Below are 27,457 nucleotides of genomic sequence, written 5' to 3' on the forward strand. Positions count from 1 at the left end.
AAAGCTGAATTGCTGGCTTAAAGGATCAGTGTGTAGGATCTGGCGACATCTAGCTGTGAGGTGAGGAGATTGCAACCAAATGAAGCCTCTCCTGTGTGCCAAAGCGTGTTGGAGAGCTACGGTGGCCGGCGCAAAAATGTGAACGGCCCTCTCTAGAGCCATTTGGAGCAGAGCAGGTGACTAGAGTGTGAGTGTATGTGCGAAGTGAGTGGTGAAGCAAGAGAGAGGGAGAGCGGCAGCGATGGGAGCGAGTAACGTTATCGACTCTGGCCCAAGAAGGAAAAATGAACAGAGTTTGGTTTGTCCGTTCTGGGCCACTGTTGTAACATGGCGGTGCAACATGGCGGACTCCGTAGAGAGAGGACCCGCTCCCTATGTAGATATAAACGGCTCATTCTAAGGTAACGAAAACACAACGACTCTTATCAGGTGATTATACACTAAAGAAAAACATACTTATTAATATCATATTCCATTTCTGCCAATAGATCCCCCTAATTGTTACACACTGGTCCTTTAAATGTGTAAGAAGGAGATGAAGTAGTAGGAAATGTTAGAAAAAAGGGAATGGGTTTAATTACAAGCTACACTGCATAGCTGGATTTAAAAGTTGAATAATGCCAATAATGTACGAAATATGTGAACTATTTAATAATTTTTCTTTTGAATTGAGTACAAATCAAAAGAGTTGAAAAGTTACTTCCAGGATTCACACCAATTAGGAAGAGGTCATAATCACGTAATATGTCTACACACAGTGTCTTTATTCTTTCCTGTAAAGCTAAAACCCAAAACCTTTGATAAATTGGCTTTTCAGCAAGAAGCAGTGAACTGCAGTGAACCTGGAACAGTTAACACTATTACCTGTTATCACTCACGACTACAGAATAGGCTCTGACGTTTTCTACCTTTGTGCATGCAATATAGCCACATTAACATTAACATGCCCAAATATACGTTGAGTGTTACTAGTTGCTGAAAGCTCGACTTCAGCATGAATTATCCGAGCAGTCCCCAACCTTTTACTGTCATACTCCCCTTAGGAAGTTGAAAACATTTCAACGTATAACTTTATTGCATTTTAATTTAATTCGCTATGTTTCTCATAAGTGTCATTGAAGAATACGCTCTAAACTTTGCACAAACCGGACAAGTTTTTACACAATGACACAAAGTTCTCCTGCTATATTCACAGGGAACTTAAAGATAAAAATCCTAAGTATGAAGACGGGATTCCTCACATCAGATTTGACTTGATGAGCATGATCACCAGTTTTATCCCTTTCTCTCCTATAAAAAGTCTCTCCGTCTTCTACTTTACATTCTGAGTAAATCTCACAAAGCTGAATCTCGATAGCTGAGCCAGCATAACTGAATCAGATTCACTGACCTTTTTCACAGCAGACACTTTGACTTGCAATGAAAAATTTCTTTGGCAATTCCAGTTGGACTTAAAATAATCCAAAACCTCACCTTTAATGTGATGATGATAATGCCACTAACTTCTTTGAAACTAAATATTCAGACCGTCTTCCTGCAGCGCCTTGGAGCTACGTCGAGATCCTCGGTGGCCGTGTTCACGCTCCCTGTCTCTGTCACTTCCTCTCCTCTCTCTGCCACTTCCTGTCCTTTCTCCGTCCTCTTTCCTCTTCGTCCTCTCCTCCTCCTCACCCCCTGCTCTCTCAAACTTCCTCCTCGCGCTCTCAATCCTGCTCACTCGTTTCTCATCTCCCCTGTCCCTGTGGTCATCATGCGGAGCCGTTTCTCTCCTGTGGTGACTCCTCCTTGAGTCAGATTCCTCCCTGCTGCTCCCCGACTCTCTTTCTGAATGCTCCCTCTTTGACGCCATTTCGTGACTTCGATGTGACTCCCTCCTCGCGGCACTTTTTCCATGATCTTCCCTTTTCGTACCTCTCTCTGTCTCTCTTACTTCTCTACCTTTTGCCGTCTCAGCTCTCCAGTCCCTCACTCCTCTCTCCTCCTCTGTCCTCCTCCAGCTCTCCATCCTGTCACTTTGCATTCTGTCTCCGCCTCTTTCCTCATCTTTCGTTTCATGTTTGCTCCCTCTTTCACGCCTGTGAGGTCTATCTTTGTCGCTCCTGCTGCTGCTGTGCCTCCTCGTACTCACACTTTCCACCTCTGTCTCTTTATTCACCGATCTCCATTCAGGCTTTATCTCTCTTTCATCCTCTCTGCTGCTCTTACGCCTTTCACTTTCTTTCTCTGTCTTTGCCCAATATGCTTTTGCACTCGGCTCCTCTCGTTTTGAATCACCTGATCTGCTCTTAATTTCCTCGTGTTCTTGTCTAATTTTATTTTTCTCTTCCTCGTCTATCTTCTTATTTGTAACATTGCCTTCTTTTGCCTGGTCTCGCTTGCTCTCATGCTTTTCTTTTCCAGCTGTAATTCGGTTCTCACTTTCTTTGTCCTTCTTTCCTTTCTGAGGTTGTTCTTTTAAAACTTCCTCTTTGGCTGCTTTGACAGTCTCATTTTTCTGCACTTTTTCCTCATCAGAAATCTTGCTTTCTCCCTTCTTAGTTTCCTTCTTTTCCTCTGTCTTAGCATCCTTTTCACCCATTTCCTCCTCCTTTTCCTCTTTTTCCTTCTTTTCCTCTGGCTCTCCTTTCTCCTGCAGGCTCTTCTCCTCCTTTTTCTCTTTCTTACTTTTCAAAATTTCCTTCTCTATCTCTTTATTCTTCTTGTACTCCTCCTCAACCTTCTGGTCCAGTTTCTGCTCCATGAGGTCCAGCTCCTGCTCCAGCTCAGCCAGCTTCTTCGGATCCGACTCAAAATCGTCGTCAACTTCCTCCTCCACCTCCTTAATCTCCTCGTACTCCTCCACCTCGATGCCATCCATGGTTTTCTGCAGCTGCGTCTTCACCTTGTTCAGCTCCAGGAGGCCTTCTTGAAGTTCTTTACACACGTCCCTGATCTTGGTGGCGAACTTAGTTTTGGCGCCCTTGCGGAGCTCGTGGGAGTCTTTGGCGAGGAAGAAAACATCCAGAGCCAGGAAGAGTGCCGACATGACCCCTGTGGTGACGCTGATGGCCTGGGCGGCTTTGGCGACGCCGCCTGCAGCGCCTAAAACCTGCACAGTGCTGATGAGCTTATCTGTGTTGATCATCAGGGCTTTTCCGGCACGGCCGCCCTCCTTCATCACATGCTTGAGGTTGTGGTTCAGAGCCTTTTTGGCGGCGCTCTCTGAGTATTTCTCAAAGTCCCAGTCCTGCAGGGTGTCCATACCTGCCTACAAGAGATGCAGAGACAAAAAAAAGAGGGTAAGAACTGTCACAGAAAGGAGATATCTTTTTCAATAAATACATTTGTTGGGTCCTGTGATTTTAATGCTTCTTGGCACTCTTTTCCCAGAATTTCTCGCCATAAATTTTAATTCCAAAAACAAAACTGTGGATAAGATAACATATATTCAAATATTCTGATGTTATTCTTCCATATTTGTTAGATTATGTTGTAATATATTTAGTAGAACAACAACTATTCTTAAAAGTAGATCATCCTTGAGGTGGAAAAAACAATGCCAAACATACAGAATCATTTTAAATTTGGAAGTAACCGTAAGAAACCCTTCCAGCTGAAAAGTAGATTCTGATCATATTACTGTAACAATGGCAATTTAGGTTGGATTGTATCTCAAATGGTCATGTGAAAGTGTTAATGAGGTGCTTAAAATCACAGAATGTCACAAGTATTTTCCCTGAGAAAAGGGATCAGATTGTGGAGAGACTTTCTGGGAAATATTGGGGATTGGGATCCCAATGAACCTTAGACACTACAACATACAATATGTTGTTACCATGCTGTTTCAGTGTGTCTCTACTATCATTTTAATATTCCATCATTGCTACACAAATCCATCCTCACTTCTATTACTATTATGAAAAATTAATGAACTAGCTAACTAAGCTATCTTCCTGTCTAGTTAGCTAGCTAACAATGCTAAAAAACACCTGTTGGTTTGACAATGAAGATAACTGAGCTCCTCTCACGCTAAACTCACAATTACTAAGAGCCTGATAAACGCTGGATGTTTGAGGCTAATAATGATAATACTTAAGAGTTACAAATATTGGCCAATATATTTTTTTAACAAAAACAAATATTTTAGGAATATAGGATATGGATTCATTGAATTTGTTTGACATTTTCTAGTTGGAAAATAACCTTAACACTGCGACACTGTTTCTACATGACCTCAAACATACACAGAAATTTCTAGTTACTACATGTGCCGACTTATTCAGGAATACAATATATCAGCAATAAGCTAATATCGGCTAATATACATGTGTATATATATATATATATATATATATATATATATATGCATAAATATATACTGTATCTGTCCCGACAACTTGCCTAGCTCTCCTTATCACAACTGCACCTAAAAATAGTCACAAATTGACTTTATTATACTCAATTGCAACATTTCTGAGTTGACTGGTACCTACACTAGTGGTGAAACTTTTAGTTGCTTGACAAAAAATAAACTGCAGATTTTTACAAGTATGCATTTATGAAGCAAAATGCCAAATATTTGCTGGTTTTGAGCTTCTCAAAGGTGAAGATTTTCTGCTTTTCTCTGTTTTACATAATTGTAAATTTAATATCTTTTTGGACAAAACAAATCATCTGAGGTCAACATATTGGGCTCTTTGAATTTGTATTGGGCATTTTGTTTTTGCCATTTTCTGGCAGTCTATAGACTGAACTTTAATCTCGCTAATCGAAAAAATAAGTGACAGAATCAAAGCAGCAACATCTTTCTGATCTGGTCCAGTTACAGTATTTTAACATCACTACGTCTCTACTGGATATCTATGATTGTGACACATCTGCAAAGCCTTGTGAGATCAAGCTAAATTTCTAAAGTACAAACTGAAATTAAACATTTCCTTACCTGCACAAACTCCAAACACTCCCGGATGTCTTTGATCTCCTCCTGGTAGTCCTGGATCATCTTCTCCAACTTCTTACGGTCCGAGGTGGAGTGAACTGTATCTGTGATATTGGCTGTTGCTGAGGTGATGCTGCCCGCCGTCGCCACACCGATCCCCACCGCCGTGACAATAATAGATGCACCAAAAGTGAAAGGCGCTAGAATGAGCCCTGTGATTGTTGCGATGCTGCCTGCGACACTGGCCACCCCTCCACCCACTGCAGCCGACACCGTTTTTTTGTGGAACTGATCCGAAGCGTCGGCCAGAGCCAAAAGCTCCAGGATGCGATGCTGCAAGGCGGCCCCCCGCCTGTTGAAAAGACGAACAAACAGACGGGCTGCCATGTAGACACGATCAGCTGCCTGCTCCATCGCCCTGGAGAGACACATGAGAGCTGTGAAGGCTTGAAACTCACGAGACGCTGCATTTGTTCAGTTTAAAGTTAGATTGCTTGTAAGTCTAAGAAATCTAAATTTCCTATGCGCATGTGTCCCAAGTGACATTTTCAAGTGGAAACAGCAAAACATGGGCTTTCAAAATATTTACATGTATCATTTGAACCGCAAAGTTGACAAATACTGTACAGCACGGTTTCCGCGGGGTTCACCAGGATACTTTCAAAACTTTTCAAGACATTTTTAATATCACACAGAATACAATTTAATGCATGTTTAGAGTCATATCAGCTAAAAGTATGAAAGTATGATGGAAAACCAGTTAGCATAAAAAATATGCTCAAATCATAACATGTCAAACTGCAGCCCAACAGGCAACAACAGCTGTCAGTGTGTCAGCGTGCTGACTTGACTATGACTTGCCCCGAACTGCATGTGATTATCATAAAGTGGGCATGTCTGTAAAGGGGAGACTCGTGGGTACCCATAGAACCCATTTTCATTCACATATCTTGAGGTCAGAGGTTAAGGAACTGCTGTAGCATTATTTAGCCTCCTTCGTGACAAGCTAGTATGACATGGCTGGTACCAATCAGTTACTTAGGGTTTTTTAGTTTCATTTAATACCGGTATCTTCACTCTAGCTTGAAAATTGAGCCCGCTACAACCTAAACATTGTGAGTTGCATTAATGCGTTAAAGAAATTAATGGCGCGTTAACTTTGTCAGCCCTAGTTCTAATATGAATAAACACAGGAACGGGATGGCTGTCTTGTTTTTTTTGTTGTGGGAGTTATTTAGTGTATCCTTTGCATTGTGGTGACGTGTTTTGGGATTTCAGGAATGTTTTCGTCGAGTTTTTATGTTGAATGTCTTCTGCTTCGTTGTGTTTTCTTTGTCTTTTAACATCTTTGGACCAAGTTAGAAATAAGTGTTTCCACTTTAACATGTTATCCTTTGGATATTTTTTTTTTATTTTGTCTGATAATTCATAAATAAAATCATCAATCAATGAATGGACGGGAGCTTTTTGAGGGAGTGGGATAGGACAGGAGTGAAAATCCACTCCTGTGTCACCCTCTACTACAGATCTGATAGATATCCCAGATAAGGAAATAGAAATCAAACAATAACACTACCCTAAAAAAGATCCTCAGAAAGTAAAATAACATCTTCTGGCTAAATTTGAATGGAAAGTTATTAAAGAAAAGAAACTACACTTACATTTCCTCGTCTTCACCCTCGAAATGTGATATCTCGTTCCACTCTGCCCAACCTGGAAACCGGCAGCAGAAATAATACAATTAGTACATGGAGCTCATACATAAAACTGTGTTTTGTTTGTACGTTTTAGTGCTGATTTCTTTTATCGTTTTTTATGACTTTTACATTGTGTGTGTGTGTGAGTGAGTGAGTGAGTGAGTGAGTAATTCTCCTGGTGGAGCAGTACAACAAACAAACACAAACAAATAACGTGAACACATCATCATACTGACCTTTGACTGTGTTCCACCACTCCATCAACTCATCACTTTCCTGAAAACAGAGACCTTTGTCAATGAAAATATATACACACACATATCAGCCCTGTCTCCCAAAAATTACATTCCCCTACAACGAAACTGCGAGTTACATTATTTCGGGAAACGTGTTCAACAATCACTGGACTTTCGCCCAGGAGACCGGTGTTTTTGTCCTGTGTGAAGCTAACAGTCAACGTTCACTTATACTTTAATCATGATGTTTTTTACTAAACCTTTTTGTTGTGTTTTGATTCAATTTCATATTAATTTTAAGCCAAACTATGATGTTTTTTAAAACTGCCCAAGTAGTTTTGTTGCCTAAACCTAATGAAGTAGTCTAGTTGTGTTTTTTTGTTTGTTTTTGTTTCAATTCACAACATTAACCATATGTTTAAAACTGTTTAAAAGAGCGACTGTAATCTAGGAGAAAATATGTTTCCCTTGAAACCTAATTGACAATGCAGTTTAGCTGTATGGGAACATCATTTTGTAGGAGACAGGGTTGCATGTATACTATATATACACATATATATTAGGTGAGTGCAGTAATACCCCTGTAATACTGCTGTAAGAGATGCAACCTTTTCGTGCTGTATATCTACCTGTTAGTTGTTATTCATCACATGGTGTTGATTTTAAGTCTAATAATACTAGAGCTGCAACGATTAATCTATTAGTTATCAAATATTAAATCAATCGCACAACTATTTTGATAATCGATTAATTAGTTTAAGTATTTTTTTTTAAGGAAAACAAGTTCAAAATTCTCTGATTCCAGCTTCTTAAATGTGAATATTTTCTGGTTTCATGACAGTTAACTGAATAACTTTGAGTTGTTGACAAAACATGACATGTGAGGACGTCATCTTGGGCTTTGAGAAACACTGATCAACATTTTTCACCATTTTCTGACATTTTATAGACCAAACAACTAATCGATTAATCGAGAAAATAATCAACAGATTAATCAACAATGCAAATAATCATTATAATAATGCTTATAATAAATTATTTCCTTGTGAGCCCTTTCTGGCACCAGAAAACATAAATATACACATAATATACACATAAGAAGCAGTAAAGCAAATGCAAAATAAAAGGCCGGACCAAATGAACCAAAGCAAAAGGTATGAAAGTGTCCTAAAACACACCTGCTCAGTGTCAAAAGGGGTTTCTTCAGTAGGATAAGCTGCCATCTCCACAGGCTGGACCTCCACTGTGCTCTCCTGGAAAACAAACAATAACACAACTTTGTGACACCAAATTCAGTTTAAACCGGTAACTTAATTAAAAGTTTTATTTAGAGTTAATCAATTTATTCATTGTGACAGATTTTTTGTCAACCAAAGACTGACTTTTCCTTTTCAGTTAATTTCACAGCTGCATGATGAACTTTTTCATAATGTTCATAAATGATATCTTAAATAGATGTTTAGTTAAGATTTATGGTTGGTTGAAATCTTGGATTGGCCATTTGTAAACCCCACTAAAATGTATTTTTTCTGCATATCTACGTTATCATATCAACATGCCAACCTGTGCTGGGTTCAGCTCCTGCAGCTCAACAGCCTCCTCAATAAGAGGCAGCTTTTCTGAACCCTGTAGAGGAAAAAAAAATGAATGTCATTAAGAAGAACTTTGACACACATTAGTAACAGTAACTAAAAAACAGGAGCAGGGAGCAAAACAGCAATGTGAGTAGTAACTGAGGAACAACTACAGGAGACCGGCACATACTTGTGAAGTTAGATTAAGCTTCGGTATTTTGGGAAGAGTTTTCTTGACTCTGAATGACACAACCTGAGAAACAAAACAAGAAAAGAAGAGTTTGACAGTGAGAAAAGACATTGAACATTGAAGTTAACAGCTGAAACTGGAGAAGCAAGAGAAGAATAATCTCAAAGTTCAGCTCCATTAAGGTATTATAACAGAAGTATAGCTGTTGAAATACACTTTTGTTCTTGCTCTGGTGACTGTCTGTCACGTCTCTGGATGTTTCTTTAAAGTGAACAACAACAACAACAACAACAACTCACTCGTTTTTTCCTCTTGATGGTTCTCCTGCGTCTCAGCCCACCACCTCCTTCTGGTGCCTCCATGTCCTCACCTTCCTGCAAATAAAGACAGAGATAATGTGTTAAAGGCTGCACGGACACATAATCCAGGAGTTTATAGGGATCATCTAACTTGCTCTATGTATTTATTAGGGCTGTCAAAGATAACGCGTTAATGCAAATTTGTTTTAACACCACTAATTTCTTTAATGCATTGATGCAATCAATCTTTCGGAGGTGAAGATACTGGTATCATATGAAACTACAAAACCTAAGGAATCCATTGGTACCAAGCATGTCATGCTTGTCACAAAGGAGGTTAAATAACGCTCCAAACTTACGCTAAATTCCTGGCCAATTTCAAAGGGGTCCCTTGACCTCTGACCTGAAGATATGTGAACGAAAATGGGTTTTATGGGTACCCACCAGTCTCCCCTTTACAGACATGCCCTCTTTATGATAATCACATGCAGTTTGGGGCAAGACAAAGTCAAGTCAGCACACTGACATACTGACAGCTGTTGTTGCCTGTTGGGCTTGAGTTTGACATATTTTTTATGCTAAATGTAGTACCTGTGAGGGTTTCTGGATAATATTTGTCATTGTTTTGTGTATATATACATACATTTGCAAAAAGCAAGCCTATTTTCCCACTCCCATGTTGATAAGAGTATTAAATACTTGACACATCTCCCTTTAATGTACATTTTGAACATATAAAAAAATGTGCAATTAATTTGTGATTAATCATGGACAATCATGCGATTAATCACGATTAAATATTAAAATTGATTGACAGCCTTAGTATTTATACCTATTATCAGCATTTTAAATTTCAGGAGTTCAGTTGCTTCATTGACAATGCTCAAATATAAAAATTGGAAAATTATCCACATCAAAAAGTGTATTCTGATTAGCCGTGCTTCTTTCTAGGTTACTAATACTATGACAGCTATTACTACTTCTACGTCTATTGAGCTCAACGGTGCCAGTTTTTGAATGGCGCTGGTTTCGGAAGTGAATTTACCATTCATTCACTCCATTTACGTTTCAGAAAATCCTTAAAGAAAGAATTTTAAGCATTAAACTAGGTCAACCAACTACGAGATGAATCGTGACTATAAAATATTTGAGTCGGAGCAAAAAAAAAGCTGAAAAAAAAAAGGGTAAAGGTACAAGACTGTGTACATAATTATTTGAAGAGTGAAGGAACTACTTATACCACAATCCATTGCGAATGGCGACTCGCCGTCTCTGGAAACTCCCAAAAAACTTTTAAACTAATCTAAACTAAATCTAGTCTTCTAAAATGAAGACAGATTCAGCAACTGTGTGCCCTATTTCTCGCCTCAAATGTTTTCAGAAACACCGGGAGCAACACTTACAAGCACGTTCCCTCGTTAGCCATTCGCGGGTGCGGTATACATTGCCATAGTAGCAGCAAGCTCCACCAATCAGAGACGTCACAGTTACACTTAGGATTGTGAGTAGTGTAGTACTTCTCCATGACATTGTGAATAAAACATGTTTTTCTTAAGACAAGTTTGATATCATACACCATCATTTCACAATCTCGTAGCTCGTGGTAAGTCTACCTTGGATGGTTACGACATTATGGCTAGTAATGGTAATCCTCGATTCAGAATATAAATGGGATTTTCACTTTCGGAACCTCAATGTGGAGTTCCATTGTTCCATCTAGCATTGATTGTACGACTCAAACGAGTGTTGGTAAAAATACATTTCATGCCTCTGTGCCAATAATATCATACCTGTTGTTCTGCTTTGGGCGTCCTCCTGAACAATCCAGCAAACCCTCCTTTTTTCTCCTGTTTGAGAAATAAAACATTTAATTTAAGTCACAAAAAAGTTAAAAATATGCTGATACGATCAAACAGCATAAAAAACTCTACATCAAGACTCACCTTTGTGGCGCTTGTAGCTTCAGAAAGATTATCGTTACTGGTCGACAGTTCACCACGTGCTAAAAGATTATCCTTTAAAATAAAGCAAAGTTCAACACAGTCAAAAACCTACTCAGTTATTAAAAAGTCAATTTAAAACTGTAAATAATGGCTTTACAATCTATTTTAAAAGGTACAGTGTGTAGGATTTGTTGGCATCTAGTGGTGTGGTTGCAGATCCCAACCGAGTAAGTGCTCGACAAGTTGCCGGGTGCATCCCCAGACTTGGAGCAGCTCTCACCTCTGCAATGTCTGTGAGGCTGTCGCAGCTGGCGGACAGCTCCTTCATATCATTGAGAGGATCCTGGAAAACAAAAAGAAACTAACATTTTGTACAACCTGGTTTGTTTTAACTTGTTGACAGTAATTTTACAGCAATATGATTATCTTAAAAATGTCAATGGGAGCTTTCACAGACAACTAAACAAGCGGTAATCATACACATCACCAGCAAAAAACAAAACAAAATGAGTTTATTTGGTCACCTTAGTAGCGATCGAGCGTGGAGCTGGTTTGGGGGACTTTTTGAAGATCCCCGCAAGTCCTCCAGACTTCTCCTGAAACATATGAAACATTCACACGTTAATTAAAATAATCAACACCAGCAGAACAAATAAAAACAGGCCGAGATTTTGATCGCTAAACATTTGTACCTTTGATGTGTTTGCTTCCAACAGATTTTCACAACTGGCAGATAATTTCTTATCCTCGTTTGATTCCTGAACGGAAAGTAAAACATAAATACAAAGTACAGTCAAATGGTGAGATATACTACAAACTTTATGTGAAAGGGTCATCACTGTACCTCATCTGTTGCAGTCCACTCTGCTGTTTTAGGCTTTTTAAACATGCCACTGAAAATATTTTTCTCCTGAAAAACAGACATTAAACACAGACACACTCTGTGTAAGTTACAGTAAAACTACATCAGGACTATCTGTAATGTCTCATAGTAAACATTAAATAAATAAAAAAACAGTAATAGCATGTTTAATTTAATTTTTTTTAAGCGTAGGCTGAATCAAAAATTAACAAACGTAAACTAAACAAGCTAGAAATATTATATTTTTATAAATGTATGAGAAACTGCATGTTTAAAGCAACATTTCTCATCTCAGTACCTTGGTGTTGCTGTTTTCAAACAGATTGTCATTACTTGCTGACAGCTCCTTCTGGTCGTCTTTGTCCTGGAAACAGAGAAATGAACGTTTTATAAATATGTATAATAACAGTCACCACAGACAGTGATTCTAACAGTGTAAATCTGGGTTGGCCAAACTATGACCCAGGGGTGAATGTTTTTAAAATAAACTAGAATATGGCTTGCATATTATAATAATTTGCACTGTATGTATATTGCATATTCTTGTTTAAACACTAGATGTCGACTACATTTTGTGAAATTTTAATCTTTTGGCACAGAAACCAATATTTTACCATTTCTGTCTGTCTTGTTTCTTACATCTTAATATTAAACTTACAGATTTACATCTTACGCTTACATTGGCATCATTATCTTTTAAGTGGGCGCTTAGGCCACCAACAGAAACCAATATTTGGCAATTTTTGTATGGTTTAACTTTACTTATGTGTAGTGGGCACTTAGGCCATGCACGGCATTAGAGTTTAAAAGTATTGAATTAATTTAAATTCAATCTAAGAGCAGCAGATACACAAATACTTTTTGTAATATGTGGGCACACCAATCTATGAATGTAATATCAAACGTTAAACTGTTTACTCAGGATGCGTAATTATTTTTGATAGAAAATTAATTTTCTATGGCACATTGGGGTTTGCTAGTCTAGAAACACAGATTTTTTTGCAGTTTAACTGATTAAAAACTACGCATTCACTATTGTTTGGCCTGTGACTCCTTATATTTTTCTGTGCATTGCCCATAATCAAAAATGTTTGGCCACCCCTGATCTTAAGGCCCTGACACACCAAGCCGATGGTCAGCTGTCAGCTTGGCCTAGTTTTTGCGGTGTGTCCCGCACATTTGGCTCTAGTCTGCCCATGTTTGAGAAATCACAAGAGAAATCACTTTGATTGGCTGTTCACCTTAAGCCTTAATCAGTGCGAGAGAAGAGAAACAGGAGTGAAGAAAGCAAGTCAAAAGGAAAAACACAGAATGCTCTTCTCATTTTTCATCTTCATCTCATCGGATCATTCCAATACACAGATATTTTCATAACGAAATGGCCATCTGGAATGAAGCTAAGTGTTGTGTGAGAGTGGTGTGAAAATGGTCGGCAGACGCTGCTTTGTTTCATAACAACAGCTTGTATATCCGCCGTCCTTGGTCTTCCGTTTTCCCTTTTTGAATGACGAATACAGACTACCGCTGCCTGCTGGTATGGAGAGTTATTTCCTCTCACGCAGGCGCAGAACATACATGCTAACTGGCTGTCAGCTGTAGTGTTTGCGGTGTTTTCAAGAGCAACTTGTCGGCGATGTGAGACATCGCAACAGTCGGCTTCCATTGCCGCTAGTTCTTTGATGTTGGCTTGGTGTGTCTGGGCCTTTACTAGTCACACACTCACCTCTGCAGCTGTCTCGTCTCTGGACGCTTTGGGTGTTTTCTTCTTCAGTCCACTGAACAGCCCGCCTTTCTCCTGATGAGTGAAAAGAGTTCTAGATAAGTTTTGGACTGAAGATAAAATATGTGTCCCCACTGGACAAAACAGTTTTATTTTGGACATTTTGTTGATAATCTTCTCTCGATTGGTTCGTGAAAACTGAGGAAGCTTGAAAGACTCAACATGTGGGTGTTCATGGTTTAGCCAGCTACCTCAAAATACATTTTACATGATTGCCAACCATGTTTCAGAGCATACAGTCGGTTTATTTTCTACCTTTCAGCAGTAGTAATGAGATCTTTTACTCAAGTAAAGGTAGTAATACCGTAGTAAATAAAATACTTTGTCAAGTAAAAGTCCTGCATTCAAAATCTTACTTAAAAAACTCTGACTTACATCAAAATGTACCTAAAGTATCAAAAGTAAAAGTATTCTTTATGCTAAATGACTCCAATCAGAGTGTAGTCAAGGTAGAGCTTATTCTAACTACTTAATATACAGTTATGTAGTTTAATTTATCAGAATGCATAATACTTTTTAAACTGATCTGTTTCACACATAAAATCTTGACCTGACAAGTAACTACAGCTGTCAGATAAATGTATCGGAGTAAAAAGTACAATAATTCCCTCTGAAATGTCATTGAGTAGAAGTAGCAAGTAGCAGAATATGGAAATACTGAAGTGAAGTACTAGTACCTCAATTTTACTTGAGTAAATGTACTTAGTTACATTACACCATTGCATTTCAGGCAGCAATGGGTTCATTTCGGCACACCATAAATACATCAAGTTGTAGTTTCATCCAACATGCTGTATTCTGTGACTCGTGACTTTACAACATTATTTTTTATCAAAGTAACATTATTAAAATGTGTAACAATAACGTCTCCATAGTGGAGCCTTAAAGCTGCAGGGAGGATGCTGCTGTGAGTGTTTGACACTGACCTCGTCAAACAGGTTGTCAATGCTGGCTGATCTTTTGAAGATGCCCGCCAGGCCGCCTTTTTTCTCCTAAAAAAACACAGAATTTGTGTTATTTCTCTCAAATCAAAACATTCAGACACAAAAACAAAAATTAAAGAGAATCAGCTCCCAAGATCACAGTGAATCGGACTTTGCTCACACTGTTAAATTCATCTGTACCAAATTCATCCACAGCGTATACGCTGGTGCTGGATGTGCATATTTATCTCTATGGTATTAATATTTTTAATGTGGTCTATTTTAATGTCTTTTACCATTTATGTTTCCCAATTGTTTTTTTTTTATTATTTTTTATTATTATTTAGTTGTCTTGTGTGAAGTAATTTGTAACTAACAGGAACAGAAACAATGACAAGACAAACACAAAGCTATCTGATCATACAATCTGCTGTCTGTGATCAGGTTTCATTTCATGCTGACGTGACGAGAGCAGCCACAGTGAGACAGTTAAAGACTGAAGTACCTTCGTGACGGTGGTGTCAGACAGATTCTCACAGCTACCAGATAACCGTTTTTCTGTCTTCACCTCCACCTCCTGAATTCAAACCAGAAAACTGTAAATATAAACATCAATTCCATCCTCCATAATAGGAAATTTAACGACTGATTTAATCAAATCACAGTACCTTGCCTGCTGCAGCGTCCTCTGCTGGTTTCTGTGGCTTCTTAAACATGTTGCTAAAAATATTTTTCTCCTGAAAATAATTTGGTTGTCAGTGAACGCTCCCGCTGAAGACATTTTACCTACAAGTATTTGTTGCATTATACTGCTCACCTTATTGGTGTTATTCTTAGACAGGTCTTCATTGCTGGCCGACAGCTCTTTCTGAGTCTCTCGTTCCTGAAACACAAAAATGGATGTTTTATGAAACAGGTGAAATTGTGTTGACATCTTAGAAACTCATTGCACATCCAGCAAACGCTCACTCACCGGTGACTCTGCCCTTTCTCCAGACGCTTTGGGAGTCTTTTTGAGGAGTCCGCTGAACAACCCTCCACCTTTCTCCTGATGAAGGAAAAAAAGAGTATTTATTGAAGTATTTGAAGTATTTACAAATCAAACTGCTGTTTTGTTGAAAAGCCATTAATCATCTTTGATTTTAACTCACTGACCTGTTTGTTCTCAGATAAATTCTCGGTGCTGGTTGAGAGATCGCTGTCAGGAGACTCATCCTGTAAAAGGATTTAAAAAGTTGTGGTAGAAATTAAATATTACCTGGGAATACTACATAAAAGTTGTATCAAAAATTTTAATTTTCACATTCACAAAATATATCTGGTTAAAACTTTGTAGACTGTTAATTATGATTAATCAGTTTCTACTTGAATTTGTTAATAGAAATCAATAGAAATGAGTAAATGAAAATATTCAATGAACATCTGAGCATGGCTTTGCATTAGTATACACATAATTAATAATAATCATGGGATATATTTTCCAGATTTTCATGTGAAAATAGTAAAAACATAAAAAAATGCACGATGTTAAGAAATCTCCTAAAAGAAATACTGAATCTGCGCACCAGGAACTAATCACTCTGGTAACCAAACAGGTAATGAGGCTTTACAATATAAACATTATCATAAAAGACTTCATAAAAGACATATGAGGCTGAAGAGTTGGATTTCATTTAAGCAGGTCACTGACGAATGACACTTTTACCTCCTCAGGCTGAGCAGCTTCTGCCGGTTTGGGAGGTTTCTTGAATATTCCACTAAATATTCCTCCTTTTTCCTAAAACATACAGATTCAGATGAGTGAGTTCAGATGAGTGAGAGCTCTCCCTTAATGTCAAGTTATTCAGGATTGTTTCAACATTATGCTGAAAAAAAATTCACCTTGGTGTTGAGAGCTTCCCTGCTGCCTGAGAGTTCATCGTCTTGTGACTGTGTTTCCTGAGAAAAGATAAAAACAATCAGAACCTGTTACACACTACAGACCTTTTACATTTCCTCACTAACAGTCTTTTACAGCTAATGCCTCAGCTTAAAGGGGAACGCCACCGATTTTACACATCAGTCTGTTCACATGTCTTGGGGACAACTACTGCATATGTGAAAAACGGTTTATGCCTTTTGTGGCTCCACAAGGAGCTGCGTGAAGTCTTTTTGAACTGTCCAACAAGGTTAAAGGAGTGCAATAGTAAATCGGTGGAGTGCTCCTTTAAGGGCATTTCACATGTAAATACTCAGGATAAGAATTGAGTCTGCCACTGTGTTTTATAATACACGTGGGTCGACTGAATGGGTCTTCTTACTTCGTCTGTAGGAGGACTGTCTGTAAGTCTGGTCGACTTCTTGAACATTCCACTGAACGCACCTCCTTTCTCCTGAAACACAGATGACATTTATTATATACTTTATATTTACATTCCCTCTTCAAGACATAGAGCATATGAATCAATTAGAAAAATACATGACAAGACATCACATACAACTACAATCAGAAAGAGAAGTAACTACTTAGGAAAAAAATACAAATATCAATACATCGATATTAATATATATGTATATGCTGTGGTTGTTTGTATTTATTGCTGTAACAATGTTTTAATGCTACCCCTTTGCCAGGTCTCTCTTGAAAAAGAGATTGTTAAGACTTTTGCCTGGTTAAAAAAATGAAATATTTAAAAATGAAGGGTGTTACCTGTATCACTGTTATATACAGGCAGCAATATTCGATACCACATTAGATTTGAACCATAAGTAGGGCAGCAAATAAAGATTATTTTCATTATCTATTAATCAGCTGATTATTTTCTCCATTGATCGATTAATCTGTTGGTCTATGTTGTTATAAAATAGTTTAAAATGCCTCAATTTCCTGTAGCCTAAGGTGAACAACAGACAGATGACCTCTAATGCCAGAGAGGGATTTTCAACCAAACTGACCTTTGTGTTGGCAACCTCAGACAGACTGTCATTACTGGCTGAAAGGTCTTTCTGCGCCGATAGATTCTCCTGAAAAAAGAATGAAAACTGTCAGAAACAGAGCAGCTCAGCAGGAAATGAAAGGGTTACAAGAAAAACATATCAATGTTTTGTCATATTTTAACTTCTGCTGCACCTGGATAACAGCATTTGACCACAGACGAGGAAATAACAAGGAATTTGCATTATACTGGCTGCGCTCCATTTGGTCATGCTCACATGCCTTTTTTGTTACATAGCAGGAAGGTTAAACCTGGTTAAATGGAATACAGGCAGCAAATGAGTCAGTGGGAATGACGTTGAATCTCTATCAGCTGATAATCAAACATCAGCAGGTGGTAGAGATGTTGAGATTAACTTTGATTTAATCTTTTTACAGCTTGTAAGTGATGGAAAATACACTACGGAATCTTTTCAGCCAATGACAAACTGTGTGAAAAATATTTTTATTAGTCTTTTAATGCTGATGTGCTGTTTATGATGTTGTTGGTACATGTTGTTACCACACAGAGCTGTTGAATCACGTTAGCACATGCAGTTTATTTATTTTTTGGTTTATATATAGATTTGGGGGTTTTTCTACATTCATGCCCCCAACCTGATACACCCAAAGACGTACAATAAAAAAAATTTAAACCAAATATGTTTTATCTCTAATGTGTGACAATACTGCCCATACAGGGAAGAACAATGAGCACGATTTAAAAGATGGTTTACTGTATATTAAGCCTCAAATAAATACAACATAAACTGTTCAGTTATTTGCTTCCTCGTATAATCAATAAAGGGACTGTACAAGTCAGACGAGGAGTACACAATCTCCTCCAAATAAAGAAAGGACATTATATCATTGAGCCACTTCTGAAAAAAAGAACCCTTTTATCTATAATCACACAAAACAACTGGGTCTCATTGCATGTGCTGCTTTGTAGGCAAAATTAAAATGGAGTGAAAACCACACCCAACAAACCGACATTGTGACGGTCGGGGTTTGGCACAATAAAGCAGCTGTTTTTTTTGTTCAGAATTAGACAGTGTTTACCAACGTGAAAGCTACATTTGTGTTTGAGAAGCTGTACCTCTCCAGTTGTTTTGGGAGTCTTTTTGTGGAGTCCACTGAACCAACCGCCTTTCTCCTACAGAGAAGCAGAAAACATGTTAGTGCAAACTGACGACTTATTTTATTTCATTTCAGAATTACAATCCTCCTTATTGTCCATCTACTGTATGCTATGGGGCTGCAGAGATTTTAGGGCACACTTGTCATGTTGGTGGTGACTACATGGTGACTCATGTAGTTTCAGTGGGTGTGTGCGGAGGATCTGTCAGTCCGATGATGAAGACTCACCTTGTTCTCCAACAGGTTGTCAGTGCTGGCAGAGAGTTCACTGTGTGACGACTCTGCGCCCTAAACAAAACAAATATGTTACTCAACCTGTGCGGTTTCACATGAACAGTGAAACCGGTTACTGAAACAGAAATAGGTTAAAGCAGGAGATCAGAGGAACATGTTTATATGTGTTGCAATAATCTGATAATCATTTTATAAGCAGCTGGTCAGTAATTTAGTTTTCTTCTGTGAACACCCATCATATTTATTTATTCAAGTACATTAAATGTTATGTAGGAAACCTGTCTCGTGATACATGATGGTTATGGATACATTAAAGGTCAGCCACCTAATTGGGGACACATTTTTGACTGATTTATACAGTAAACAAATGATGAAAGTCTAACTGTGCATAAATTTGAATAATGGCGTGAACCCACAGTTCATTAGAATCAAGTAGGGATGTCAAGACAACTGATACTTTGGTACCAAGTCGATGCCAAAATTCTGAAAACGTGACAGCACTTGTTTTTCTAAAGTACCTGTGGTACTGGGGATCAGGGCTGAGACTAACGGCCGGGTACGACAGAGAATTACCCTGATAATGCCACATTGTGAACAACAAATCCGTGTTGAAATCGGCAGAAGGAGTGCTAGTAAAGTTAGCTGTTAGCAGTCGGTAGACAGCACAGTCCTGCTTGGTGAAATAACGGAGCTAACAGCTAACATAAAGAGGTTGCATTGATTTACATTATGATGCATTATCAATGTAACGTATAACGTCATCATGATGTGTTCAAATGCAATCTTGTAAAATGTAGTTATTGGCGAGAAACTTGAGGCGGATCATCAGGGATTAATAATACATTTGCAAAAACAGTATGCCTACAGTAATAAAGGAGTTTACGTTGAAGTGATTTATTGTTTTGTTTTTGTTTTTTACCGTGGTATCGAATTGGGCATCGAGAATCGTGGAATTTCATTGGTATTGGTATCAACTACTACATTTCTGGTATCGTAACATCCCTAGATTCAAGGCTTCAAAAGTGACGGTTAAGTGTGTCAATGTTTTACCTCCTCCGGTCGGGTGGCCCTAGACAGTTTGGGAGATTTCTTGAACATTCCACTGAAAACACCTCCTTTCTCCTGCTGCGTGAACAAAAAGAAGAAACTCACTGTCAAAGCCCTAAGGTTTCCTTGTGAGAATGCTTTGGCTAAAATTGTTTCATTGAGAGTTTGTACTGAATACAGAAGAGAAATATGTAAAGCTATAAAATTCAAATTACAATGTTGTATAAACCTTTCTTTAATGGAAAAAAAGACGGACAATAACGGTGCCTTTTACCATATACAGAGGACAAATATCATGCTTCTTTATTAACTAGTTGAAGCTTGAAGAGCTTTATAGTTAGTAAGAATTAAAGATTATTTTATTTTTTCACTTGGTTCAAAAATAGAGAGCAACTGGAAACAGCACCATTTGTTATGTTTTCTATAACTTTAGTAATTCCACTCCTATTGTGTAATTTGGGCTATGTAAAAATGATTGTTCCATTTCAGCACATTTGAAATCGGGGTTGAGTTGGGGTATTAGCGGGGAGGGTGGTCAGTGTAGGGGAGGGTTCAAAGCAAATATAAGATTCAGCCCCCCCATCCTCAACCGTTTTAACTTTCATGCAGTCTCTTACTTTAGTGGTGTTGTTCTCAGACAACTCATTGCTGTCTGCTGGTCCCGTTTGCTGCGACTGTTTATCCTGAAACGAGGAGATAAACAAACAGTTCAATTGTGTCTTAGTGGTTCGTTTGATCATTGAACACAATGATACACACAGTCAGTTACAAGTTGCTCCCTGTTTGGTGTATGTTTTCAAGTTCTGTTATCACCTTTCAAAGATTCATATTTTACTATTTGTTTTTCTAATGGTTAAACGCAAGAACATAGTGCCACAATGCATTGTGCAGTATGCAGGTTTATGTTGTATTATAATGTAGCTAAAAGCAGATATAAGGATATTAATGTATTTTGTCAACAACTGTAACTTCTGGTGTATAAACACAATGAATGACAATATACAGTAGTAAAACACAGTTGTAATAATATAAAATATGTTTTCATAGGAGAAGTTGTGATTGCTGACAAATACTGTACTTTGATTAACGCTTACAGATGTCCTTATACCTGCTTACAACTAGATTAGTGTGTTATTCAGTTCAGGTAAATACTAGGGGTGCAGGAAGTATCGCGACATTATGTTTTTTGATACTGTATTGATTCTCAAAAACACTGTAGTCAGTACTTTATTTCATTTGCAAAGATATGCACCCTCTCAGTGTATGTGCCCTCTAAAAGTAGTGCTGGATTAAACTAATGATACAACCTTTTTTTTTACTTTGTTTGAATTGAGTTGCATAATATATTGTTTCTTCAGCTACATCACCTCGTCAGTTTGAGCCGCTTCTGTTGGTTTCTTCTTGAACATCCCGCTAAATATTCCTCCTTTTTCCTGAAGCAGACACACAAACATTATACACACGCTCGGTTATGAAAGATTTATTTTGGTCAAGGTCAGGTCACTGAAGGACCAATCTCCTAGGCTGTGTGTACACTCTAATCAAAGATAACTTTATCAGTGCAAACACAAAGCTGCTCACCTTATTGTCGCTGTTTTCAGACAGGCTGTCATTGCTGGCAGACAGCTCACTATGAGCACTCAGATTGTCCTGTAACACCAACATGACATAGTAGAAAAGTGAAAAAACACAGACAAAAAAACTTTAAACTTTTTCAAATTGTATTTTACTAAGGAGAAAGCCCTTTTTGTCACTCACCTGTGCAGGTGTCTCATCTGTTGGTTTATTGGATTTTTTAAGGATGCCAGAGAAGAAGTTTCCCTTTTCCTGTAGAAAATGAAACAGTGTGTTTGTGACAATACAAATACAGATACATAAAAAATAGAACATGCATCCACCCCACCATAAGGATGCTGCACAAAACAACAAAAAACATCTCAGACATTTGATCCCAAAGTCCCATAAAACCTGTCTGAATGTTTTATTAATTTATATGTCTGCTTCTCCGGTGGAATAAGGGCAGCAATCTCTGCCATCCACACTTTTAAAGAAGAGGATGAAACCTTTTCTATGTGTGAATTCAGAGATTTCTTCGGATATTTGAGGCACATCTTTCAAATAAATAAACAGTGGCTGAATGTTTGGACACAAAACGTTTTTGGCAACACAAGAAACTATTCTCGACTCGTTAGTTCCACTGGGAATCCACATAAAAAGCGAGTAGGGGAAGTTTTTATTTATTGATTCACCAACTTTACAGCTGTCTTTTGGGCTTCACTAGCGCAGCAAACACTTCAAAAAAAAAATTCTATGTGGATTGTCCGTTACACTGAATACACCCTGAAATCTACTAAAACAAGACTCACCTTATCTTCTGCTTCTTCTGCATCTTCAGGATCACTGTCTGCTTTGCTTAACTGGCGATGAAATGGCAAAACAATGAGCAAGAGAAAAACTTATGGTCAGATAATGAGCAGAGGAGTTGGTGTTACCGTCACAGCAGGAGACGATGATTTCTCTTTGGGTGTTTTCCGAAACATTCCAGCGATCAGACCTCCAATGTCCTGAACGAAAGGTTGAGAAAAAATCGAATGAGAAGCTGCCTTTAAGGTTTTCTTATTGGGATTCTTATTCTAATTGGGAATATTGAATACCGTCTTCCCTTCTCTGCCTGCTGACATTTAAAAACAATGAAAAAAGTGTTACCATGTGGCTTCACCAACATTAAAAGTAAGTGTAGATGGTAGTTTTTCATTTGAGCACTTTTAAAGTAATCTGATTTTCAAAAGAATAAGTTTCCTCTTTCTTGTTCTCTGTAACTTAAAGGTGCAATGTGTAGGATTTGGTGTCATCTAGTGGTGTGGTTGCAGATTGCAACCAACTGAGTACCCCTCTGCTCACTCCTCCCTTTCCAAGACTAAGGGTGCATCCCAAAGTTCTTATTTGTCGTTTCCTCGCTCCTCGCTCCTCGCTTGAACCGGAAGTTGCTCTGGTGCGCCATCTTGAAGACCGCCCCAAAGCTCTTATTTCTGCATCGAGGAGTGAGGAGGGATCTCTAAGGAGCGATGAACGAGGATACACGAGAGCAGCCTTCACAGAAGTCTTTTACCGACCGACACGCACCCTCATTGGATATCAGTTACTGATCGGACGCTGCTGCCAATCGGACTGATCTGATAACTTTACCTCTCAACATCACTGGAGTTTCATACCGGAGTGAAGACAGATCGCAGATTAAACGTTTCATATTTTAGTTGTCATCTGATTCAGCATCTAGTTCAAATCTGTGTTAACTGAAGGTGTGAACAGCAGCAGAAAGACCTGCAGTATCTCCCCTTCACACACCGCGATGTGAAGCAGCCTGTCACTGAAAGAGCTTTATAACACCTGACAAACGGGTCTAAAACATCTTTCTGCATTTATTAGAAAGATTTTTTCTTTTCATGATCTGTTATTTCCCCCATTAACTTTTATTAATGATATTATTAAAGTCAGAGAGAGAAAGAGAGTCTGTCTGTCAGCAACAAACACCTGTTACATCATTTCAGTCACATGTGAGGCTGATAATTCCTGAAAGTCGGGTTTGATATGAGTTATATCATTTACATTTTCCCTGAAACATTCAGCCTAATAAATAATGTCCAGTGTTCAAAAGACAACAGTCATATTCTGGGTTATTAAATAATGAATTCACAATCAGAATGTCAATAACTACAGACGCTAATAATGAATAAATAATATAAAGATATTGTGCCAGTAAAGATGGTTCCTGAGCCTCTAAGCAGGACTCAATCCGCAGTATAAATACAGACTGCAGCTGTTATTCATGTGCAGGTGTTTGTTAAACAGGTAACAGGCTACAGAGAGAAAACACTGCTGCTCTATCACTGATAATAACTGTGTCTTTATTAGTATTATTAGTACAGTTCAGACACAAACTCCATCAAAAGTCTCTACAGCTGTTAAAGCCAACTGACAGCTGATCCAGCTGCGATTAGCTGCTGCTGTCATCAGAAACGGACGCCGCTTCACGTGACGGTTCAGAGAAAAGGACGTCTCATTTCTCTTAGAACATATTTCCTCGTTTCCTCTCACTTCGCATGGTTTCCTTGCAAGGAAAAGACGCAAGTGAGGAAAACGTGGATGCAATTAAGAGCTTTGGGATGCACCCTAAGTGAGCCGCCGAAACGCCGTCCTTACCAAAATAACACTACTTTAGGAGCAACAGAAGTCAGACGGCGGCTGGTGGTACCACTGTTACCGACTGTAGAAACATGGCGTAGCAACATGGTGGACCCCGTAAAGAGGACCCGCTTCCTATGTAGATATAAACGGCTCATTCTACACTAATGAAAACATAACGATTCTTAGTTTCAGGTGATTATACACTAATGAAAACACAGTTCTGAATATGATATTCCATTTCTGCTTATGCTAAACACTGTACTTTTAGATATCACAACAGTGACTGAATAATGATTTTGTTTGTCTGGAAAAAGCAGAAGCAGAACTTGCTTGTTAACATGAGCGGAGCCAGTCCAACTATTGTTAATTTCTTACCTGTTTGGCTTCTGCATTCTTTTCCTGCTTGTTTTTTTCTGCAGATTGTTCCTTTTCTGAGCCGGCTTCCTCTGCGCTGGGATCTGGACTTGGGTCTCTGCTGGCCTAAGAGAAGAGTCAACAATCTTCAGCACAATATGATCATCCTGAATTAATTAATTAATACAACCAGACAAGAAGACACTAACATTTAAACTATATGCTTAAAATTGGTCCAAAATATATGTCCTATTCCTTTCCCACAATTTATCATCTCGAAGTGTCTCCAGGATTAAAAATCCTTCTCCAACCACTTAGACTTCACCTATATTATATTTACAGCTGCTTTATGAATACAATAATGACGTGGAATTTCAGGTGGGACATAGGATGCCTTAAAAGTCCTAAAAAATTCAGATAACTTTGCTGATAACTGAGAATTGTCACAAATTTGAATTCTTTAATATGAATAAATTCTAACCAATGAGATGCAAGAAAGGTGGTTCACCCATTTGGGTAAATCAAATGGGGCTGAGCCATGGATGCCAAAAAATGTCTAGTTGACAAGGTTTTACACGCTGACACAGAGATAACCTTTTCTAGGTATTTTTTGGGGGGCAATTTATGTCTTTATTAGTGAGTTGACAGAGAGAGATGGGGACTGACATGCAGCAAAGGTCCCAGGCTGGACACGAAACAGGGATGTTACAGTTCATGGTCACTGTCTAAACCCCCAACTATAGATTATATATATATATATATATATAGAATATATATATGTAGGAGTGGACGTAGTCACCGTGACGTCACCCACTGGTTTGTTGACTGCCATTATGAAGCATCTTGGTTTTTGGCCATCGCCATCGTGGTTATTTGCAACCAGAAGTGACACGAGAGGGTGGACCTAAGTACAACTGAATGCTGAGACATTTTTAGGTGACCAAAAAGGTTATAATTAACTTTCATGAACTGAAAACACACAGTGAAAGGGTTAAAGTTCTGAGACGAAAACACGGACAACGCCGTGGTAGCAACCTGTCAATCACAAGGTAGCCACGCCCTAAAGCATCCCCTGCTTTATGGTCTATTTGACTCTAAATGGGACCATAATTTACCAAATGAACATCATGCTGTATTGAAGAAGACTTGAAACTAATGATTGAGACCATGAACTCATGTTTACAATGTTTACTGAGGTAATAAATCAAGTGAGGAATAGGGTCATTGTCTCATAGACTTCTATACAATCAGACTTCTTTTTGCAACAAGAGGAGTCGCCCTCTGCTGGCTGTTGGAGAGAATGTAAGTTTAAGGCACTTCAGCATTGGCTTCACTTCTCAGACCCCAGAGTTGCCCACTGCTCCCAACCCACCAGGGCACCTTGACAGTCAGGTAATCTTTTGATCCAGCCCCAATAATATGCCATAAAGTAAACACTAAAATGCATATAGGGGGTAAATATACAAGGATAAACTGCATTTACTCCAACAATGCAGAATGATGAAAGCTGCCTACAGACTTCTTTGTTTTAATGTGACAATCAGTAAAAAAAAAATAAGATCAAATCATTCCCAAGGATTCATCCAGGCAGTCTGAGCAATTCTTATTAAAATGCATCGTTTTAACCACAGACAACACATTTAAATATCTTTAAAATCAAAGCAATCCAAGCCATATTAAAAAAATGTAACCATCCTAAAAGCAGTTACTGTACTACCACCACCACCACCACCAGCAGACACACAACAGTACTTCCATGTAAAATGTCACCACTGTAAAATAAAATATGGCAGCCACCACCAGAGGAACACTAAACCAGATGGTGCTTCATACCTTTGGTGACGACTTGATTTGTAACCCTTTCATTACTCCCTTCAGACCGCCCTGTCAATCACAGTCACATGTCACAAACCAGCTGATGACATCAGCAGTTGAACGAACACATACACAAACACAAACACATATGCACATACACACACACACACACCGGTTTGCTGCCAGGAGCTTGTTTGGCTGCGACATCATCAGTTTTTTTCTCTTTGTCGTGGACCACGTAACTCTGAGGAGGAATGAAATATCAGGTAAACAGTAAAAAACACATTCTTCTTCATACGTATATCTACTGTGCAGCTCTAAAACAATGTATGTTTGTACGTATATTATGTTTATCCTATCATACATGTTTATGCTTAATGCATGTTTGTTTCTTCTATTTGATAATTATGAGACTCTTTCATTGAACAACTTACTGGACAACATTGACTTGAGTCATGAAGAGCAGCTGATACATGCCGATACAAACCTACTGTATGTCTGAATACACACCTACTGTATGTCTGAATACAAACCTACTGTATGTCTGAATACACACCTACCGTGTGTCTAAATAAACACTTGTGTTTCATGCATGTACACACCCACACACACCTGCTTGCTACCAGGAACCTGTTTAACTGAGGCATTGTCAGTTTTTTTTAACCTTTACACACACAGTTGTATTTTTATATATTTTATATGTATATTAATTTCTTATTTATATTTCATTTTTACTGATATTTTTATATTTACATTTTTATATGTACTTTATTGCTTTAAGTAAAAAAGAGGTAAAAAAAAAAAAGCCAATAGAGATTCAGGATTTGACCCAGTTGTTCATCCTCCAGTCAGTGTATGATTAACTGTAGAGTACATGTTTAAGTGAATCCCATTTGTATAAACATCTATAACATGATGTACGTATCAAATTAGATGTTGTAGCACTGCATTTTTGTAAATGAATGTGCTCATTTATGACCATCAGTTATACAATGGCAAATTCTCCTTCTTGACTGGATGGCAGGTGTAATTTGAAATTGTGTATGGGGACCCCTTAAATACCTTTCCACTGTGTAAGGTGTATTACACTCCAGATAACGATGGCTAGATTTTTTTTTCTTCTCATACTTCGTCACAAGTTAACTTAAATTTGTTTTTTTTAAAATGGGTGATGTTTTCAACAGAGCCTCTTGTTTGTATTTGGTGCATGTTCATGGTATGATTTAAAGGAATAGTTTTCCCCCTGGGGTGCCGACAGGCACAGGAGTAAAGCAATGTAGTGCTGTGGACGGGGCAGCAGCAAAACA

At 38.3% G+C, this 27,457-nt stretch overlaps 1 protein-coding gene across 4 annotated transcripts in view; it reads right to left on the minus strand.

Moving 5' to 3' along the window:
• Positions 1-395: 395 nt before the first annotated feature.
• LOC119499085 overlaps positions 396-27,457 on the minus strand; it is a 36,301-nt gene continuing 9,239 nt past the window's right edge. For 3 of the 4 annotated variants that reach the window (XM_037788268.1, XM_037788267.1, XM_037788269.1), the window contains exons 10-47: positions 26,323-26,394; positions 26,169-26,219; positions 24,357-24,461; positions 22,289-22,360; positions 22,163-22,213; positions 21,555-21,623; positions 21,378-21,446; positions 21,164-21,229; positions 20,414-20,479; positions 19,800-19,874; positions 18,744-18,803; positions 18,475-18,531; positions 17,357-17,425; positions 16,723-16,794; positions 16,304-16,360; positions 16,128-16,199; positions 15,578-15,637; positions 15,396-15,470; positions 15,240-15,305; positions 15,091-15,159; positions 14,928-14,999; positions 14,426-14,491; positions 13,443-13,514; positions 12,018-12,083; positions 11,702-11,767; positions 11,550-11,615; positions 11,382-11,453; positions 11,138-11,200; positions 10,858-10,929; positions 10,705-10,761; positions 8,915-8,989; positions 8,616-8,678; positions 8,415-8,477; positions 8,030-8,104; positions 6,852-6,891; positions 6,580-6,631; positions 4,922-5,336; positions 396-3,247 (exon numbers count right to left, since the gene is read on the minus strand). In XM_037788268.1, the coding sequence (XP_037644196.1) occupies positions 1,514-3,247; positions 4,922-5,336; positions 6,580-6,631; positions 6,852-6,891; positions 8,030-8,104; positions 8,415-8,477; positions 8,616-8,678; positions 8,915-8,989; positions 10,705-10,761; positions 10,858-10,929; positions 11,138-11,200; positions 11,382-11,453; positions 11,550-11,615; positions 11,702-11,767; positions 12,018-12,083; positions 13,443-13,514; positions 14,426-14,491; positions 14,928-14,999; positions 15,091-15,159; positions 15,240-15,305; positions 15,396-15,470; positions 15,578-15,637; positions 16,128-16,199; positions 16,304-16,360; positions 16,723-16,794; positions 17,357-17,425; positions 18,475-18,531; positions 18,744-18,803; positions 19,800-19,874; positions 20,414-20,479; positions 21,164-21,229; positions 21,378-21,446; positions 21,555-21,623; positions 22,163-22,213; positions 22,289-22,360; positions 24,357-24,461; positions 26,169-26,219; positions 26,323-26,394 (4,542 nt within the window). In that variant the 3' untranslated portion in view covers positions 396-1,513. The remainder of the gene's footprint in view (positions 3,248-4,921; positions 5,337-6,579; positions 6,632-6,851; positions 6,892-8,029; positions 8,105-8,414; positions 8,478-8,615; positions 8,679-8,914; positions 8,990-10,704; positions 10,762-10,857; positions 10,930-11,137; positions 11,201-11,381; positions 11,454-11,549; positions 11,616-11,701; positions 11,768-12,017; positions 12,084-13,442; positions 13,515-14,425; positions 14,492-14,927; positions 15,000-15,090; positions 15,160-15,239; positions 15,306-15,395; positions 15,471-15,577; positions 15,638-16,127; positions 16,200-16,303; positions 16,361-16,722; positions 16,795-17,356; positions 17,426-18,474; positions 18,532-18,743; positions 18,804-19,799; positions 19,875-20,413; positions 20,480-21,163; positions 21,230-21,377; positions 21,447-21,554; positions 21,624-22,162; positions 22,214-22,288; positions 22,361-24,356; positions 24,462-26,168; positions 26,220-26,322; positions 26,395-27,457) is intronic. The other variant, XM_037788270.1, reaches the window with a different exon arrangement.

Source organism: Sebastes umbrosus, chromosome 12 (assembly GCF_015220745.1).
Source record: "Sebastes umbrosus isolate fSebUmb1 chromosome 12, fSebUmb1.pri, whole genome shotgun sequence".
Lineage (NCBI taxonomy): Eukaryota > Metazoa > Chordata > Actinopteri > Perciformes > Sebastidae > Sebastes > Sebastes umbrosus.